The 19,089-nt window shown below is 40.5% G+C and overlaps 1 protein-coding gene and 1 pseudogene across 6 annotated transcripts in view; both read right to left on the reverse strand.

Annotated features, from left to right (window-relative positions):
• Positions 1–19,089, reverse strand: part of Dusp11 (dual specificity phosphatase 11) — a 280,389-nt gene that overhangs the window by 18,953 nt on the left and 242,347 nt on the right. Inside the window, exons 1-3 of one of the 6 annotated variants that reach the window (XM_020184942.2) lie at positions 4,057–4,298; positions 2,476–2,551; positions 1,099–1,230 (exon numbers count right to left, since the gene is read on the reverse strand). The exons of 3 other annotated variants lie outside the window; for them this stretch is intronic. In XM_020184942.2, coding sequence (XP_020040531.1) covers positions 1,099–1,230; positions 2,476–2,551; positions 4,057–4,157 — 309 coding nt within the window. In that variant the 5' untranslated portion in view covers positions 4,158–4,298. Of the gene's footprint in view, positions 1–1,098; positions 1,231–2,475; positions 2,552–3,609; positions 4,299–19,089 lie in introns of those variants that run through there. 2 more of the 6 variants (XM_020184941.2, XM_020184943.2) reach the window with 2 other exon arrangements.
• LOC109699981 (ribonucleoside-diphosphate reductase subunit M2 pseudogene) lies at positions 10,565–11,777 on the reverse strand (annotated as a pseudogene).

Here is a 19,089-nt window from a genome sequence, read left to right on the forward strand (position 1 = left end):
TTTATAATTTTTTTTTTTTTTTGGTGGGACTGAAGTTTGAACTCAGGGCTTCCCACTTGCAAAGCAGATACTCTACAACTTGAGCCACACCTCCAGCTCATTTTGCTTGAGTCATTTTGGAGATCTCAAACCATTTGCCTGGGCTATTACCTGTGCTATTGCCCAGGCTGACTTTAACCTTGATCTTCGGAATCTCAGCCTCCCAAATAGCCAGCATTATAGTTATGAGCCACTGGCACCTGGCACATAATAAAAGAAGACAACACTGGGAAAGTTTGGCAGTTTCTCATAAGGTTAAACACAGAACTACCATATGACTCATCTATTCTGTTCCTAGCAACACATCTAAAAGAATTGCAAGCAAATATTTGAACAAATATTTGTACACCAATTTCAAAGCAGTATTATTCACAGTAGCCGAAGAAACAATCCAAGTGCCAATCAATAGATGAAGGTATAAACAAAACAGGGCATATGCACAAAATGGAATATTCAGCTATGAAAAAGATTAAGATTCTGATACCTGCTACAGCATGGATAAACCTTGAAACCATGATTAGTGAAGTAAGCCAGACACAGAAGGACAAATATGACCTGTGTCTACTTGTATGAGGCACTTATGACTGGCAAACTCAAAAAGAAAGTACATTAGAAGTTGCCAGGGGATGGAGGGTGGGGAAAGGGATGACAAAAAAGATCTGGGTACATTAACAATAGTAATTGTGACAAAACATTATAATTCAATTCATGTTTCCAATTTTTTTTGTGTTGTTACTTATGTTTTTTGAGAAAGGGTCTTGCTATGTAACCCAGGCAAGCCTCAAACTCACTATGTAACACTGATTGGCCTGGAATTCATTTTTGTCCTGTCTCAGCCTCCAGAGTGCTGGGATTACAGGCATTCTTCACCTTGCCTTCACCTTGCCTCCAATTTCATTTTCAGCCAGCAGTTAACATGTTTAACATGCCGTTTGGTTCCCTTTTAAAACTACCACCCATGAAAGAAGGCCAGGTTTCACATCAGCTCCAGATGAAAACTACTGAATTACTGTGAATTATTTTAGCATCAGAATGAAGTAAGTTCTTTTCAATTTTTACCTCTGGTTTATAATAGCGCTGAGTATATGTTAAATCAATAATCAGTCCAATCTCTTCATTTTGTTCTTGGATTTTGTTAAAAAGATCCAAAGGGGAAAAGCGTTCTTCTGGAGCAAGATTCACTTCAAACTTCTGTCAGAGAATGAAACAAGAGAAGACAAACGTGCTTAAAGTCCTATGTGATATCATGCATTTGTTCACGCCCTATGAGGCTAACATACAATGAGAGTCAATGTAAAGTTTCCACTCACCTGGAAGCTGTATTATGAGTCTCTCTTCTAGTGATCAAAAGGAAGAACAAAAGCTCGCCTGGTATCTCTATTTCTGTGTTTGTGTCCAACTTGCTGAATGACTTTGGAATGTCCCCATCAACTTTTAACATAGGTTTTTAAAAAAGTTCATATTTACCTAAGTCTTAGAACCTAACTCCACTTCACAAATAAACATAAAGGGTTTTATGGCACAATGTTTATGCACATTGAATTTCCCAGCACAGTAAACACCTTAAGAACAAAGTGAAGACTGTAATATTTTTTGTCTTCTAGTGTTGTGAAATACCCACATAATTACATATTGAAATACTACTTTATTTTGTGGCAGTATTGGGGTTTAAACTCAGGGCTTCATGCTTGCTAGGTAAGTGCTTTACCACTTGAGTCATGCCCCCAGTACTTTTTTGCTTTAGTCCTTAGTTACTTTTCAGATAGGCTCTTGCATTTTGCAGGTGATGCTACCTATGGCTTCTACATAGATGACATCACAGATGTGCAACACTATGCCTGGCTTGTTGGTTGAGACAGGATCTCACCAAGCAATCCTCCCATCTCCATACCTCCCTAGGGTCTGTGATTACAGGCATGAGCCACAGCACCCAGCGCAGCTTATATTATAGTTAGGGAATAACATGGATTTCTTTAAAATTATGTATGGGGGTTCTTGAGCTACAGGTGCTACTCTTTTTTCAAAGGGGGAACTGGGGTTTAAACTCAGCTTCATGCTTGCAAAGCAAGCTTAAAGCCACACCTGCCATCCATTTTGTTTTGGTTATTTTGGAGATGGGCTGTCTTGTGAACTCTCAGCCTCTCAAGTAGCTCCTACGTGTAAGCCACAGGTGCCCAGCTCATGTGCTGCTGTCATGCCACCTCACTAGTGCCCACTCCCAGTCTTCCTTGGGAAATGTACTTTCCTACTTTCTGCAAATTAATTAATTAATTAATAAAATAAAATAAAATTACATGTGAATTTCATTTCAGGATAGTAAAGAGACGTTACAAAGTATCTGTGTCAAAAAGAAATGACCTATGATAGGGCTGAAAACCAGCATTGTACATGATGAATTAAGACTTCCAGAAGAATACAGAATTAACTGTTGCTTACCTTTTGCAAAGGAACTTTGAAAGCAATAAAACGAGTCCCAGGCATCCGTTGTCCAACTGGGAGATAGTCTTTCCACCTATTAGATACGGTTTTTGTTAGCCAAACTACATGTTGACTCCCTATACAGAACATAGGCTCCTTGAAAATGGGAATCACAGCACTGTCCTTTCTCTCTGCTTTGCATTTTTGCTACTCAAACTTATTTATCTCCTCCTAATAACATTTCTTTTCCTTCTTTCTGTTTCCCCATCTTGAAAAAATACAAGGCAAACAAACAGCACATAAGTCTCCACAAATAAGGAATATCTAAACCAGGGATGGCAAGAACTTCTGTATCAGTGATAAAACCTATTCCAGTATCAAATATTAAGGTATCATTAATACATACAAATTGCCTGAAATAGTTAATTCAATTCTTTCACTCGACAGGCTTTTTAGTCTTCATACAATTGATATCATCAAATTCAGTCAGTAGAGAACTTCACAAATTTATGCATGAAAAGAAAACCTAATAAAAAGGGTATGTGAACTTCACTTAACAATGCTAGAAGTGGGCTGGGGTGTGGCTCAAGTAGTAGAGGGCATGCCTAGCAAGCCTAAGGCTCTGAGTTCAATGCCCAGTACCACAATAAGGATAATGATGATGATGTGGGGAGTCACAGTGCAGAGTAGTATCAAATGACTTCTATAAAATGAGTTAGAATAAACTAGGATTAGATCAGTATCTATGAAGCGTAAAAGTGAAGACAAGAGTAGCAAGAGATGGGGCTACAGAAGCAGAAAAGATCCCAGACTACGCAGATATAGGACATGACAAGGAGTTTGTTTTTACTCTTGAAACAATGTTTTACACAAATGTCTACAAGCTATCTTTCCACTCCACTCCACCTTTAGCTAATTACTAATACAAAAGAATGGAATGGGAAATAAATAGACACATGGACATTGCTAGGACTGAACTGTAATAGGTCAGGCAAGATCCGCAGTAGGATGATGAAGGACAGATGTCAACAGATTCCAAAAATATTCAGGAGGTAAAATGAGGAAGGGGTTTGACGAAGTATGAGATGGGGGAGGGAAAAGTCTCAAGGAATTAAAGGGCTCACTGCACATATAAGCAGTCTCACAACTAACCATTTGAACGCAGACAGGAAGTTCTCTCAAATGACACCTGGTGCGTAGCCCACTTTGCCCTCTCCGACTCCCGCAAAAAATGCAAATCAACTTTCCATCGAAGCCCTCAGGCCAGTACTGGGGGTTCTTTCCAACTTAGATCTTATTACTCCCGTTTTCTGTGTCAAAATAACAAAACTTCAGGAACTGCGCGGAAGGTCCCTTTTGCTAATTAAGGAGTGTCCCCAACACGAGTAGTCCCGCCTGGAAGCAGTCCTTTCCTTATTTTACCCAGGGAGCCACGCACAGAGCCTAACTTTAAAAGGTGGAGAGGAATCACGGAACTTCAGCCACCATCCCTTCCAGCTACCGCGGGCGTTGCAGCAAGTCAAGGTCCCTAAGCAGGAGGCGACAATGAGGAAGGGACAGCGAGAGACGAGCCTACGCCCAAGAGCCAAAGCACATTACCTCTCCGGGATGTGGTTTCCGCCCTTCCTCTTGGGCGGGGGACGTCCGCAAAAGTCGCGTCCCCGACCCCAGCCACTGCGGGCATGATGCCATTGGTTCATATGGGCACCAAGATGCCGCCCACCCAATGCCAAGCGGACCAGAGCTGTCAGTGCGGAAACTTCCCCGGCAGAACAAGACACCAGGTTGCAAGCACCCGGGAAGCTCGCCACACAGCGTCCCTACGCCCCACTAGCGCGCACGCGCCTCTGCCCGCCGTGATGACGTCAGCCCGCCGGCTACAGAGAGGCCTGGTGTGTAAACAGGACCTTGGTGGCTACTGCGCCCTCTTTCGCCGGAGGCCGGTAACACATGTCTATGAGCTCCTGTGTCCACCTTCAGAAGTAAAAATTGTACAAGACATGGAACAAGTCCCACTGCCCCCAGTCCCCTGTGTATTCTTCACACTATTTCCAGATGTTGGCGTTTTGTATATTGTTTGAATTTACTTTCATTACGTATGCATATCCTGAATTCTACTGGGTCCCCATCACATGCCAGCTAGCATGCTAGAGTGGACAGCATGCATTTGTGTTTTAGAAAAATATGAGAGTGGGCTGGCAGAGTGACTCAAAGGATAGAGTGCCAAACTGTGTAATTATGCTAGCAATTTTTTTCCATATTTTTTTTTACTTTTTAGTTTCTACTTTCTGAAAGTACCTTATATTCACTGATAGTGATGGGGAGCTTTTTGGGGAGTGGTATTGGGATTTGAACTCAGGGCTTCACACTTACTAGGCAGGCACTCTACCACTTGACCATGCCTCTGCCTCACTGTTAGTAATCTTCACAGAGGTTTTAGAGCTGTATAAACTGGAAGTTAGAAAAGTCAAAGATGTTAAAAGAATGAATGAATGCATAAAAACACACCTAACTGTAACATTTTGGGGGAGTCATATTCTAATCAATGTTAAATCCACAAGACTGAACAATTCTGAAATTTTTCCCATAATTAAATATAGGTTAATAGTTTGCAGGCTTACAATTAAGCACATTCAAACTTGCCTTTAAATTACAAAATACTCCTTTGGGAATTATGAAAAATATTTGATACATATATAGTGGCACAAAAGTACAAATGATATATTATAAACATGACTGAAGTATATAAAATGCAACACAAATCTTTCAGAAACTAGAAAAACTAAATTGGTCTTATACTTCAAATTTGCTAAAAAGACACAAACTTAGAGTGAGATCAAGCTCAGAGTTAACACAAGAAAATCCAGACTGTAAAAGAATGGAGTTTCCAGACAGTATGGGAACTGGCAAAGAGTAGGCTTCTGTATGGAAGTGGATCCAACAAGGCAAAAGAAAGCTTAACGAGCATAAGAGAAAATACGGGAACAAGGGACATTTGGAGTAGAAAACTGTTACTTACTTTACACTAACCAAATATGCCAGTATCAGGTAGCATGTCAGGGCTTCCAGTCATTAATAAACCCAAAAAAGAGACCATGGGGAGAGAAAGGAAAGGCCAGGGATAGGTGGTTTGGGTATGTTACAAGACAACGTCCTGGTTATCCTTATGGGTAGAAAATGCAGAGTGTGGGTTGTTGGGACAAGACAAAACCCTATAACTATAAACATCTCTAAAACCTGAGGTTTTTGGCTGGTTGAGTGGCTCACTGGTGAGTGCCTACCTAGCAAGTACAAGGCCCTGAGTTCAATAACTGTTAACACCAAAGCAAAGCTAAGCAAAACAAAACAAAAAAACCTGAGGGCTGCTGGGTGCAGTGGGTCATCTCTGTAATCCTAGCTACTCAGGAGATGAAAATGGGAAGAATCGTGGCTTGAGGCCAGCTTAGGAAAAAAAGATGGTGGGTCAACCAATTAGGTGGATGCGGTGGCATCATCCAAGCTACTAGGGAAGCATAAATAAGAGGAACAGAGCCCAGGGTAAACTAGGCAAAAGGCAAGACCCAATCTCAAAAATAACTAAAGCAAAAGAGTTGAGAGCATGGATCAAGTGGTAGAGTGCCTGCTTAGCAGGCGTGAGGCCCTGAGTTCAAACCCTATACCACCAAAAGAAAATATTAGAGGTTAAGATGACTGATGATGTAAGCTAGAATTAAGTGGCTGGAGCTATGGAACTATGAATAAAAAATAGTTATACAATCTGGGGAGCAGAACAGGACACACAGCATTTGCCTAAATAGAATTGAAAATATGGAACTCAATATTTTAATATGTAAAAAGTCACTGCTATAAAAAATGATCTAACCTCATTCCTTATTTGGGTCTAGAATCCCCCAAAAACCCATGTTTTGGTAGTTGGTGGAACTTTCAAGAGATGAGGCCTAGTAGGAAGTCTTGTGGCACAAGCTCTTGAAGGAGACAATGGGTCTAAGCCCCTCTGGTCCCCTATCTCTCATCCTTTTGTTGTTCAGGCCATAAGGTGAGCAGTTGTCCACCACACATTCCTTGCTATGATATGCTCCCTTGCCACCATCTTAAAAGAAACAGGGCCATCTCAGCATGGATTGAAACCTGCCAAACTATGAGCCAAAATAAAACTTTTCTTTTAATATGCTGATTATCTCAGGTACATGTTATAGTAACAGAGAGCTAAAAAAAGAGTTCAAACCCCAGTTCTTCCAATGTAAGCCAAGTAACTATCTTTGCCAGTCGTCCTGGTTCGTCTTAAGGGTCCCAGCAGTGCTTTTGTATAGGTAGGGTAGGCAGTGAAGTGCTAAGTGGAAAAGAATGTATATTGATCCTTAATCAACATGATGATCACATCAAAATGGAAGACATCAAGTAAAACAGATTTGACAACATTAAAAATCCAGGAAACAAACTAGAAAACCAGTCTATTGATTCAGCCTCTAGGCCATTAGAAATGGGCCTGTGAAGCACAGATACTTGTTGAAACCATGTAGTTTGTTGCCTAATGTTTTTGATACTAGTTTCTACCCAAGAGGAAGAAACTGCCACAATAAGATATAAAATCCACATGAATCTCTTTTCCTATATCATATTTTCCTATACTCATATTTTCCCTTTGCTCTACTGATGTCCTATTTTTTCTCTAAGTATTCATCTCTCCTTTCCTGACCTTGCACCCAAGTAAGGCAGACAGAGAATGCAAGAGGCCCAAGATTCTATAGTGGCTATTTGCAGTAGGAGGAAGCCACAGGAACTGCCACACTGGTGTTATTTATTAAAGGAGACAGAAAGAATCCTTAATGTTTCTCATGGATGAAGGAGCCAGACAAGGGATGTCTGTATGGCCTAAAGAGCCAGGGGAGTGACTTATGGGTAAAAGAATTTTGATCATAGACCAGAAGAAGTAACATTTGCAGTCAACTGGATCTTCCACCTCTCTGGTGTTTGCTTCCAATGGGCGGTGTCCATTTTTCAAAGAATGTAGGTTCTGAAAAGAAGACACTTGCTTCTGGAATTTGACAGGAAATAACATCCATAAGGGTAAAAAGAAACATAAATGCTTGACTAAGAAATGATTCCTGCAATCAAGGGAGAAAAAAGAGAGAAGGCAGAGAAAAGTCCAACCTGGCCCAAGCCCATCCAAGCCAAGAAAGAGGAAACTACAAGAGAACAACTTTGGAACTCATCATTCCTACAAGGAAGACTCAATGAATTTCACCCTTCTCTTCTAACAAGTTACTAAAAGAGCTCCTTAATCCTTTCTTTCTCCAGTAAGTTCACTAATGAGATGAACTGAAACAGTTTCTGTACAATAATTGCTAAACTTCAATGTCTCTTTCCTTCCTCACCGAGGATATAAATTTACATGCAGTATGTAATTATGTTATGTCTATTAGAATGTGAAATATAATATAAAATTATGAGTAACATTACAGATGAACATTTATAAAACACATTGAGATGATCTCAGTAACAGGGGAAAGAGTGACTATCATGTCTGTCTTTCAGGTTTCACCTTCTCAGAACTCAGATACTTAGGTGCAGTTAAAGCTCTTCTGTTATTCTCTCCATCCAATTGCCTTGTCTGGTTGGGAATCTGATGTCACTATTGGCTACTTCATACCTTTAACTGCCTACTTTATGACATCATTCTCCCACCAAAACTCCTGCCACCTGGTAGAATCTTGGGGGTTTCTATGGAGTTGTCTGTAAACAAATTTGGATCATTGTAAGTGACCAGTGATCACTGACCAGTGTGACCAGTGTCCTTCATTCTTGACACATGCACTGTTTAGATATAGCTACCCAGACATCTCCTCATCTCTTGTATCTGCAATTAATGTTAACTCTTCTCTAACCATGTCAGGTAAGGAAAGAAACATTTATTTTTTTAAAAAATAGTTTAAATCTAATGAGAAATTTAGATTTCCTACAAGACCCTAAATTCAATTGTAGAGTCAAAACAGCTTAGAATAATGGAGGATATTGAACTAGAACTATGGAGACCTAATCTCAGTTTTGGCTTTAACACTTCCTAGGTATATAACATTGGATAGATTATTTACTCCCTCACAAAAGATTTTTCTCACCTGCTACATGAGGATAATGGACTGCCCATGTTCTGTTCCTTTTTTCTTCTAATATTGAGTGTTAAAGGGCATGGGTATACTGAAATCAGAGACTTCTAGAGTGTGTCAGCTTCAAAAGAAACACAGGAAAAACCTAGGTGATATTTTGAAAAACCTAGCATTATATACCAATATGTTTAATCTGTAACAGTGTCCTTTACTAATACTTCTACCTTAGTGCTGATCAAAAAGTAATATTCATGTGTTTTGGAATTTTCTGTTTAGGTAAAAAGAGACAGAGGAGAGGGAGAGGACTGGGTTATCAGTATGCAAGAGACTCTAGAGGAAGAAAGTTTGGGATTGCTTACATTAGGCATAGGCTGACAGACCTGGAGGGAGGGAACAAAATATAAATAGGATGGAAGAGAGTACATAGGAATGAAAGAGATGGAGAGCAGGGAGGTGTTCTCAAGAAACAAGAGACCATTTGGGACAGAATGTTAAAGAGAAGCAATGATTTTTTTTAAGGATCATATAACCTGGATTTATTAACTTTAAGTAACAATAATTTAAAGGCAGAAAAGGGTCCCATATTACAGGAATTGAGACTATACAATAAATGATGAAAACTGATCAGTGGTCAAACAGCCAACATGCATGCAATCAGTTAACAAATGGGCCTAAGGATCAATGCAAATCATGCATCATCTCCCATGTGACATCCTTGTTTTCTCTTCCCAAACAAAAGCAGATTGATTCAAGCTAGCTCTATTAACTTTAGTTTGTGCTTCCATTTGAATGGAACACACATGAATAGCTCATACAGCTAGTTTTCTACTCATGTTTAAGAATCCAGCAGGTGACATTCGTATTTAGGCAAATATTGGAATCATAGGGAGCAATGTCTTTATCAGTTATAAGCTTCAAAATAATACTGAGTGAGTGATTTTTTTTCAAAGTACAAATAAGTAAAGTCTAAAAGGACATATCTAGTAAAAACTATTTTCTAATTTAAGAAACGTGGCATAGATCAAGTGAACAGTACCTACTCGCAAAATAACCAAAGTAAAGACAACTTGCAGGAGAGCCAATTTCAGTCCTGGCTTGACCACTTCACAGAGGCAAGATGTTAGGTGAGCTGTTTTGTTCGATGATTTGAAAATTTGTAATACTACCTGAGATCCCACCTACAAAGCCCTTTCAAATAACCTTTCATACCAACTAGAAATTGGGCAAAGTACAAGTGTGTACGATTTGAGAAACAATAATAGTGCCCTTGACACAAATTAAGAACGGGCCACTAGCATGCCTTAATTCATAACGACTGAAAGTTAGAAGCACCTTGCCCTGAAAGGCATGGCACACCTTGGCTGGGGCAGGAGATGCCATGACACATCCTACATTCTGTTGGCACTCACACACTATTATCGAGGTATCCACAGGGTGCACTTGAAAGCTGATTAGAGTATTTCAATTCATTAAAGAAAACAAAGCTGAGAAATTATATGCTTCGTGGTCTCAAGTTAACTTTTAGTCACTTGGCAAATTTTGAATTGGCTACCATTAGTGGTAAATAGAACACTTTGTATTTGGTATAAAAACAAAATAAGTAAGGCTTTTCCCTCAAGACTACAATGTTTGTGTACAAAGTGCCAGTTTTATTTACAAACTAGTTAAGTAAACTTTTAAAGTCTGCCTGGAAGCAGTGAGGCTGATGTCTAGGACTATGAAGTCACACATTCAGCCAGCCAGCTTGGAAAAGCCAACAGGACAAGATCCTCCATAAGAGTCCAGGTAGCCTGTTTTAAAAATCCTTTTCCTTTCTAGGTAACACCACTACCATCAGTAATGGACAGGATTAATTCTGAGGTAGCTACACAGTTTTATAGATGCTGTCGATGAACCTTATGACAATTTACGCTGTACCTGGTTGATTTGCTTTGGCTGATTTTTTTTTTGGGTAAATGTTGAGGGAAAAAAATCAGCAAAATAAGAGCGTATGTTCAGTTCACTTAGAAGTCAGCATCCAAGGTAAAAGAATTCTCTGTAGGACTCCACATCACTCCCATCCGCTGACACTCACCTACTCTCTTAAAGAAGTTAGTCTTCCCTTCCAGAGAAATGTTCTCCATGAAGTCAAATGGATTCTCTACTCTGAAAACCTTGCTAAAACCCAGCTCCAGCATAAGCCTGTCTGCCACAAACTCAATGTACTGCTTCATTAAAGTGCAGTTCATGTCAATAAACTTCACTGGCAAGGCCTCCGTGAGGAGCTCCTGTTCCATCCTAACAGCATTGATAATTACTTCTTTTACTCTCTGCTCCGACGTTTATGGAGCAGGTGTCTGAACATCAGGCAGGCAAAGTCACAGTGTAAACCCTCATCTCTGATAATAAGCTCATTGGAAAACGTAAGCCCTGGCATCAGTCTTCGTTTCTTGAGCCAGAATATTGACGCAAAAGAACCGGAAAAGAAGAGTCCTTCCAGGGCGGCAAAGGCTACAACACGTTCTCCATAGGTGGCCCTTTGCCCCCAATCCAACGCAAGGCCCAATCTGCCTTCTTCTTCACACAAGGCATTGTCTCAATGGCATTGAAGAGAAATTCCCTTTCTTTGGGATCTTTAATGTAAGTGTCAATAAGGAGACTGTACATTTCAGAATGTATGTTTTCCATGGCAATTTGGAAGCCACAGAAACAGCGGACTTCTGTAATTTGCACTTCTTGGCTAAATCGCTCCACCCAATTTTCATTCACTAGGCCATCACTGGCTGCAAAGAAAGCGAGAACGGATGAGCTATGAAGTATCTCTCCTCCGGCTTCAGCACCTCCCGGGGCTGGATGTCCTTGGAAAGATCCACCTCCTCAGCTGTCCAGAGGGAAGCCTCGGCCTTCTTATACATCTGCCAGATATCGTGATCCTCGATAGGAAAGATGACAAAGCGACGGGGCTTTTCTCTCAGGAGTGGTTCATCCTCCACGCCGGGGGCAGGTATGTCAGGTTTCGGCTGGGCTCTTGGAAGATCCTCCTCGCGGTCTTGCTGGCCAGGACACGGGTCCCGCTGAGGGCCGGAGGCGTGTTCTCCTTGTCCGCCAGGCTGAGTCCCTTCAGTGGCTCAGTGGCCAGAGCTGCAGCTGCTGCTGGTCCGCGATGGTGGCGAGCGGGACGCGGACGGAGAGCATGGTAGTGGCAGTGGTGGCGTCTAAGGAAACGAAGAAAAGCAGCAGCTGGAACCCGGTACACTCGATTTTTTTAATTAACACACAAAAAGCATGTGAGTAACTTCTACTCAGAACAAGGCAAAATAAACTGGTTTCAGCAAATGTTTGTATAACAGGCTAGGAAGGTAATTAAGGATAGACGGGGTATCACTAAGAAAAGCAGTCTTTGTTTGGATTTCATTCTATTGACTGTGGACCCAGTTGGCACATGACAGATTTGGAAGTGAATATTTTAGAAATGATTTCTGCCTGTAAGCATGCTAAGAAAAGGGGACATAAAGAAGGCTGGTGAAACAGCATTTTCAGTGTTCTATGTCATTCTGATTTTTAAACTACCTGGATTGAAAAATTGATGCCTCCTAACACATATCAGAAGTTTCAAGTAAAACCGTTTTTTCCTTTACAATGATTTTCTTCCTCTTTCCTTCCTTTTTTTTTTTTGCAGTATTGGAGTTTGAAATCAAGGCCTACTCTTTGCTAAGCAGGTGCTCTGCCACTTATGCCAGGCCTCCAGCCCAATAAAAAGTTCTTAATAGTCACAAGTATTTAGATACAAGAATAAAAAGAAAGACCGTTCTAAGAATGAAAGTCAGCCCTGACATCTCTTATTCCAAGCTTATCTATTTTTTTTTTCTTTTGCTGGTACTAGAGTTTGAACTCAGGGCCTGCACCTTGAGCCACTTTTCCAACCCTTTTTTGTAATGGGTTTTCTCAAGATAGAGTCTTAAGAACTTCTTCCGGGGCAGGATTTGAACTGTGATCCGCCTGATCTCTGCCTCCTGAGTAGCTAGGATTACAGGTGTGAGCCACCTGCACCTGGCTTCAAGCTTATTTAAAACAATCTTATGTCTGCTGGGTTTTTAACATTCAAAAGAATTGTTTCAGGCTGCAGGCGTAACTCAAGGACAGAGTGCATGATTAGCACATGCAGAGCCCTTAGGTCAGTTTTCAGAACCACAAAAAGATGGGGTTGTTTTTTGTTGTTGTTTTACTTGTGTTGTAGCAGGGAGGAGGGCCAGAAAAGAAACAGACAAGCTGTGTTCTGACAAGACGGGAAGGAATGGCAAAGCAGAGAGATAAAACTTAAAGAATTGAAACATGAAGGTCACATAGCACTGGGAAAATGAAATAGACAATGAAGTCATATGTGGGTTGAGTTTTGCTTTTTGTTTCTGTAACCTGCTTGCAAGGGTATATAAGATGAGACCTCTTTATTCTTGGGGCTCAGCCTTTGGACACGAGTCCACTGGATCTGTGTCAGCACAATAAAATGCTGCTTCCTGCAAAACTGTCTCAGTGTCCTGTAACTCAGCTTGAGATTCCTGCAACATTAATTGGGGGCTCATCTGGGATTGTGGAGAGGATGAGTTATCACCTCCCTTGTCACCAGGGTGCATCTCCTGGACAGCTGGGAGGAGATCCACTAGGCGCCAATGGACAGCTTGATCCAGAAAAGGGACTCATCCTCCAGGTGAGTCAGGGTGAGGGCCTTGGATGCACAATGGAACTCGGTGAGATGCAGGAATCAGCTAGGGGAGGGATCACAGCTCATTAAACTGGTAAGAACCCTGGTTCAAATTCAGGACTGCCTCAGGAGGCAGAAGGGGAGACTGATCACTTCCTAGAGATCCCCTAATAACCCTGTTTGAGGTGAAACCAGGTCTCTCAGGTTAAGGGACCAGGGCAAAAGTGTGTAAGACACCTCTGAGAGTTAACAGGGGTTTGAGCTTTCCCCAGGAAATAGTCACAACTGAGGTTAAGGGATGGATAACAAAAAATTCAGTTCCAAAGGGAGACTCCCAAAAGAACAGATACATCACCCACCATTCCACCGGATAGCCCTCTGGGTATAATTTAAATATTTTTTCTTTTTTTTTGAGAGTGCACTTTAAGTGTGTGTGTGTGTGTGTACATGTATGTGAATTTGTCTAAAGCACTGGACAAAATTTAATTTGCTCCTGGAATTCCAGCTCATCTTATGTGCACTTCAGTTGACGTTTTTTCCTGGCATACTTAATTTATAAAACTTTTATATGTGTGTGTATGTAAGCATCTTCAGAATGGTTCTTAAACTGCTGTTATAAGGTTAATGTGATATTCAAGGTAACAAAAAACCAGGGTGTTCATTTTAAAGATCTCTGTTACAAACTGCTTAAGCTTTTTACATTTAAATATGTAAACCTCTTGAGTATGGTTCTTATTATAAAGTAAATCTAAAAAATTATTACTCTGCTCTACCGCTACTTTAAAAAAAAAAAGAACAGGTTTTCAAACTTATTTCAGTCAGGTCTCACTAAGATGCAGGCATTCAGGGGTTAACACTCTGGCTCAGACCAGAGGAGAAAAAAAAAAAAAAGGAGGCCACAGGTCCGCAACAGAAATCTTAAAATTTGGGTAGTTAAAAGTGACCTTAGCCTGTTTCATTCTGTCGTAAATAAAATCTGGGATGTAATTCTCCCTTATAATACATGGGTCTATTAACAAATGGTCTTTCTATAAATTTTTTTTATACAAAAAATAACTTTAAGGTGGCTTTCTTTCTGTGTTTTTCCATACAAATATAAGGTTCTAAGTTAAAAGGTTTTATAAGTTAATTTCAACAAGTACCGTGTGTGTGTGTATACATGATATTAAATATATGGTTTTTAAAATAACAGGAGAAAAATACTTTTTAAAAAAAGATAAAGACAAGCTCCCCCAGGGGATACAAAATAAGTTGTCATAAAAGTACAGAGTAAATTGTCATAAAAGCATGGAGCTTATAAATGCTTATGTAAGTGATCGAGTTGACTAAAATCCAGTTACATTAAAGGTTTTGTAAGGTCAAAATTTAATGTACTAATGTTAAACTAAAACTTAATTCTTTAAGCTCATAATGACAAGGCTATCTTAAAATTATTGTATTGTTCTTAATAACATTTACAAAAACTGTCTTAAAAATGGTTTTTATTTCGTCAAAATAACTGTCAAAAGTTTTTGGTGGTACAGGGTAATCCACAAATTTGTCAAGACAACAAGAATTTAAAAACTGTATTAAAACACAGAGAGGCAAGAGACAGCTAAGCACAGGGAGTACAGCTGCACTGATATGAGGGTTGAGACAAGTTTACTTATGTAAAGCAAAGTTAAAAAAAAAACCCAAAATACATCCCCCAGATAGGATAAAAAATAAAAACTTAAAAAGGAGCACTACACTGAAAGTCAAGACCTCCAGTTTTTATTGGAGTCAACAGAGTGGAGATGTTAGTCCTAATCCGTCCACATGTCAGGAAGAGGGAATTTTTCACCTGGGATGGCCAGACTGGGCCTGTAATTTTAGGGGGCCTCCACTCACTACAGGCTGGTGGGATCCTGCTGTATGTCATGACCCATTTGTTAATGTCAACAATTTGGAATATGATCCCTTATCAACATCTGAGCCATGACTCTTGGCCATTAGGTTTCCTAACTCCACACTTAGTTCCCATAAATACTTACCTGTGTTCTCTGATGATTTTTGTCAGGATTTTAACTACTAAGGTAACTGAGTCATGTTCATTAAAAAGTTGGTTTATGTTGGGGTTAACAGTGAGGATAGCCATATTAGGACCAAGCACCCTCCCCCCTTGCAGATGGCTTACTAGAAACTCCCCACTCAACCCCAAAGACTAACAAAGAGACAATTGTTAACCTTTATCTCCCTGGATGGATGCCAAGGACAGTTGGGCAGACCATGACCTAAGTACAACAGGCAGACCATGACCTAACTACAATTTATCTTTCTTGGTTGCCCAGCAACAATATTCCTTAGTGGCCTTCCTGGTGCTTTTCCACTAGCCCCTTATATCTAGCCCAAGCCTGTGTATGGCAATGGGCTCTAGTTCTCTTTCTGAGGTCCCACTCCACAGGGCTCCTGCCTAAACAATAAACCCTGTACTGGTGTTTGAGCCATCTCTCTGCCTCTTCCATGCCTCTTATTTTCTAACAGCTTATTTAAAAATTTTCTAGATAACCTCATGGTTAAACAACTGTTGTCTTGGGTGATTCTAATACAGTCGATACCCTATGTGTGTCAGTGACTGGGCTATTTGGGTTTACTAAAACTGTTCTTCCCTCCTACAACTGATAAAAATCTAAGGTCTTATTTTAAGAACAGCTAAACTAATATGTATGCATAACCTCTATAGAGCTATGATGCTATTGTTGGCTCCTTATACTAAATATATTTATGTTTTTCAAGTATATCAAGCCTTCTAAAATACAAAATTTAGATAAACACAGTAACAAAAAGTTAATGGTACTGATATACTGTTCTGTTAGTTGCTAAATTGTCCATCAAAATTTTAAACTTGGTTCTTTTAAGTTTTTGTCATTACAGTTCTGATCCTTCTGGGGCATTTACAATCAAGTCCATAAAAATGACTCTAATATGTGCTTATGTGTCAACCAGGTTAGGTGTTTAGACATCTGCTTTTGTTGGATTTGTTTTATATTGTCCTTGTCTAAATGCCCATTGCATAAAGGCCACTCCTTCTAAGCCTCTTTGTTGCTTTAACTTGACCAAAAGGTCTAGTTGGCACTAACTCCTACTTGATCTGCTCATTATTCCCTACCCCGTCTCCAACATGGGACTAAAACCAAACAAACAAAATCCAGGAAAGAACAAATCCTCACGATGAAGAAAGAAAATGACCAATCAAGAAAGATCTTCAGTCTATAGCCATACCACCCTAAACATGCCCAATCTCATCTGGTCTCAGAAGCTAAGCAGTGGGCCTGATTTGTACTTGGATGGGAGACAAATCTTCAAAAGAGACTGCTCAGAGACAAGCAGTTTGGAGACAAGGAGGGAATTTCATCAAAATTCCAATGGCATCACTGATGCCAGACCTCTCAAAAATAACCAAGGCCAAGAAGATTGAGGAAGTAGTTCTTATACACATGTGGCCATCTGGCATTAAAGCCCTTCCAGATACAAACTCATATTTTTAGACAGGGTCTTCTACTTAGAGAGAAAATGACTATTTTTACTGGCTCTAAACATGTCCTTTGATACTTAAAGGTGGTGGTTTTAACTTTTTTAAACAACAAGTTTTCTTGGACATATATTCTGACAGTATATTGTTGCCAAGGTAATTCTACTCAGTTAAAAAAAAAGATACTGTCTGGGTAAAAGAATAAAATGTCCAGCCATTAAAACCCCATTAGAGGGGCCCTTTTGTTGTTGTCTTGTCTATCCTCACTACAGTTAAAGTAGCAGAGACTGCTCCTTGGATCCACCACAGTCAAGTCAAACCAGCTTCTCTCAAGTGGGAGTACATCCCTAATCTGGCTTCACAATGTAAGATCACCCTCTGGAACCTGAGTGCCCTCGGTCAGCAGGACTCTGCTTCCCAGGAAACAACGGGGGACCAAGAAGGGCAGGATGACTGCCCTGCTCTAGTCATCCCAGGAAGCTGACTAATCTACGCATGGCTGAAGCTTGAGGTGTCAACTCCCCAATGGGACAAACGGACTGTTTTGCACACTAGTTATTTCAGTGTAATGTACTGTCACCCCTTGTCTGTATCTGTTGCTATAGTTCTCACCCTAGTCTTCACCATAGGCTTGGCAGAAACTGCCCCTGCTGATTGGATTCATGGTGAAAGGCTTTTATTTGCTCTCTTCTACCTCTTTTGGGCAGAATGCATAATTACTGTTTGTTGTTACTGATATGGTCTCCCTTCATGGTCCCAGATCCCTCATCTTGTGACCTATGTATGCATACTACTCAGGCAAGAAATGTTGTCACTAGGACTTTGCTTTTCCATATTTACTATTCTTGTGTGGGTTCTGTCACTGGGCCATGCACTCACAACCATACCACCTATCTAGTGTGCTCCCATGGTAATCAGCATACCTGCTTCAACCACACTCACTGTTCCCTGGAGCAATGGTTAGAGATCCAGAGCATCTGTGACCCTGGGAATCTCATCAACTGCACCCAGGTGTTTAACCCTGATAAATCAGTGTCAATGCTCTTTGGAGCATGTGCACCCATAGACCAAGGTAGATATGGAGGGATAGGCTGTGGCTATGGGGCCCTAGCTTGGGAGAGCGCCTATACATCCAATGATAAGCATATGTACAGGGGAGACAACTCTTGGCTATGTGATGCTATAGGTTCTTATCATTGCCCTTATTGGAGTTGTGTTTCATGGGCTGCATGGGAAAGGACAAAACATGCAGCCCTCCTTCACAAGGGACAGCTGCCCCAAACTGCACTCCTGGTACCTGTAATCCTGTAAATTTCACTGTACTTAAGCCATCTGATTGGACACAGTGACATATTATTGGCATAAGGATAGATGAAAAGGGCCTTCACCCTCGACTCTGATGCACCTCAAATTAGTTACTGATACCCATGAGAGTTCCTCATACCAAGGTTTTCACTCCTTTTATGAGGAGATGAGTGAATTTTCTATCTCTACCAAGGCCAAAAACTTGTTCCTCTTACTGGCTGAGTCTATAGCCCAGACACTGAATGTCACTTCATACTGTTTGTGGGGGGACCAACATGGGAGACCATTGGCCTTGGGAAGCAAAGGAGCTGGGCCCACAGGAACATTTTAATGAAACTGCTTTCCCAAAACACAGGAAAGATGTCTGGCTCCTAAAGACTTCCATCATCAGGACTTACACTGCTCAAGAGACCCAATGATGGGGAGCTCCTAACCATAGAGAGCCCAGCCCCACCCTCTGGCCAGCTTCTCTAATTTCAGGAAAGCTTGGGACAATCTTACCACAAATATAGATTGGCAGGCACCCAGAGAGCTGTACTGGATTTGTGGAAGCAAGTTTATACAGCAGGTGGTTTGGGTTTTACATGCTAGGCTCAGTCAGACCACCGTTTTTCCTGCTTCCCTTCAGACAAGGTAAAAAACTGGGAGTCCCCATATATGAAGAAATATTAAATAGACAAAACAGTGTGCCTTACAAATTGGCAAATAAAAAGATGATGAATGGCCTCCTGAGCGAATCATCCAGTACTATGGTCCTGCCACTGGGCCAAAGATGGATATATATATATATATATATATATGTGTGTGTGTGTGTATGTATCACACCCCTATATATGCTCAACCACATCATCAGGCTGCAGGCTGTTGTTGAAATTATAACTAATGAAACTACAAGAGTTCTCAATTTGCTGATAAAACAAAGCACGAAGATGCACAATGCCATCTATCAAAACCGTTTGACTTTAGATTATTTGCTTGCTTCTGAGGGAGGAATTTATGAAAAATTTAACTTTATTTTAAAAAAAGGTTATAAAAAATCACAGATAAAATGAAAA

Source organism: Castor canadensis, chromosome 12, assembly GCF_047511655.1.
Source record: "Castor canadensis chromosome 12, mCasCan1.hap1v2, whole genome shotgun sequence".
Lineage (NCBI taxonomy): Eukaryota > Metazoa > Chordata > Mammalia > Rodentia > Castoridae > Castor > Castor canadensis.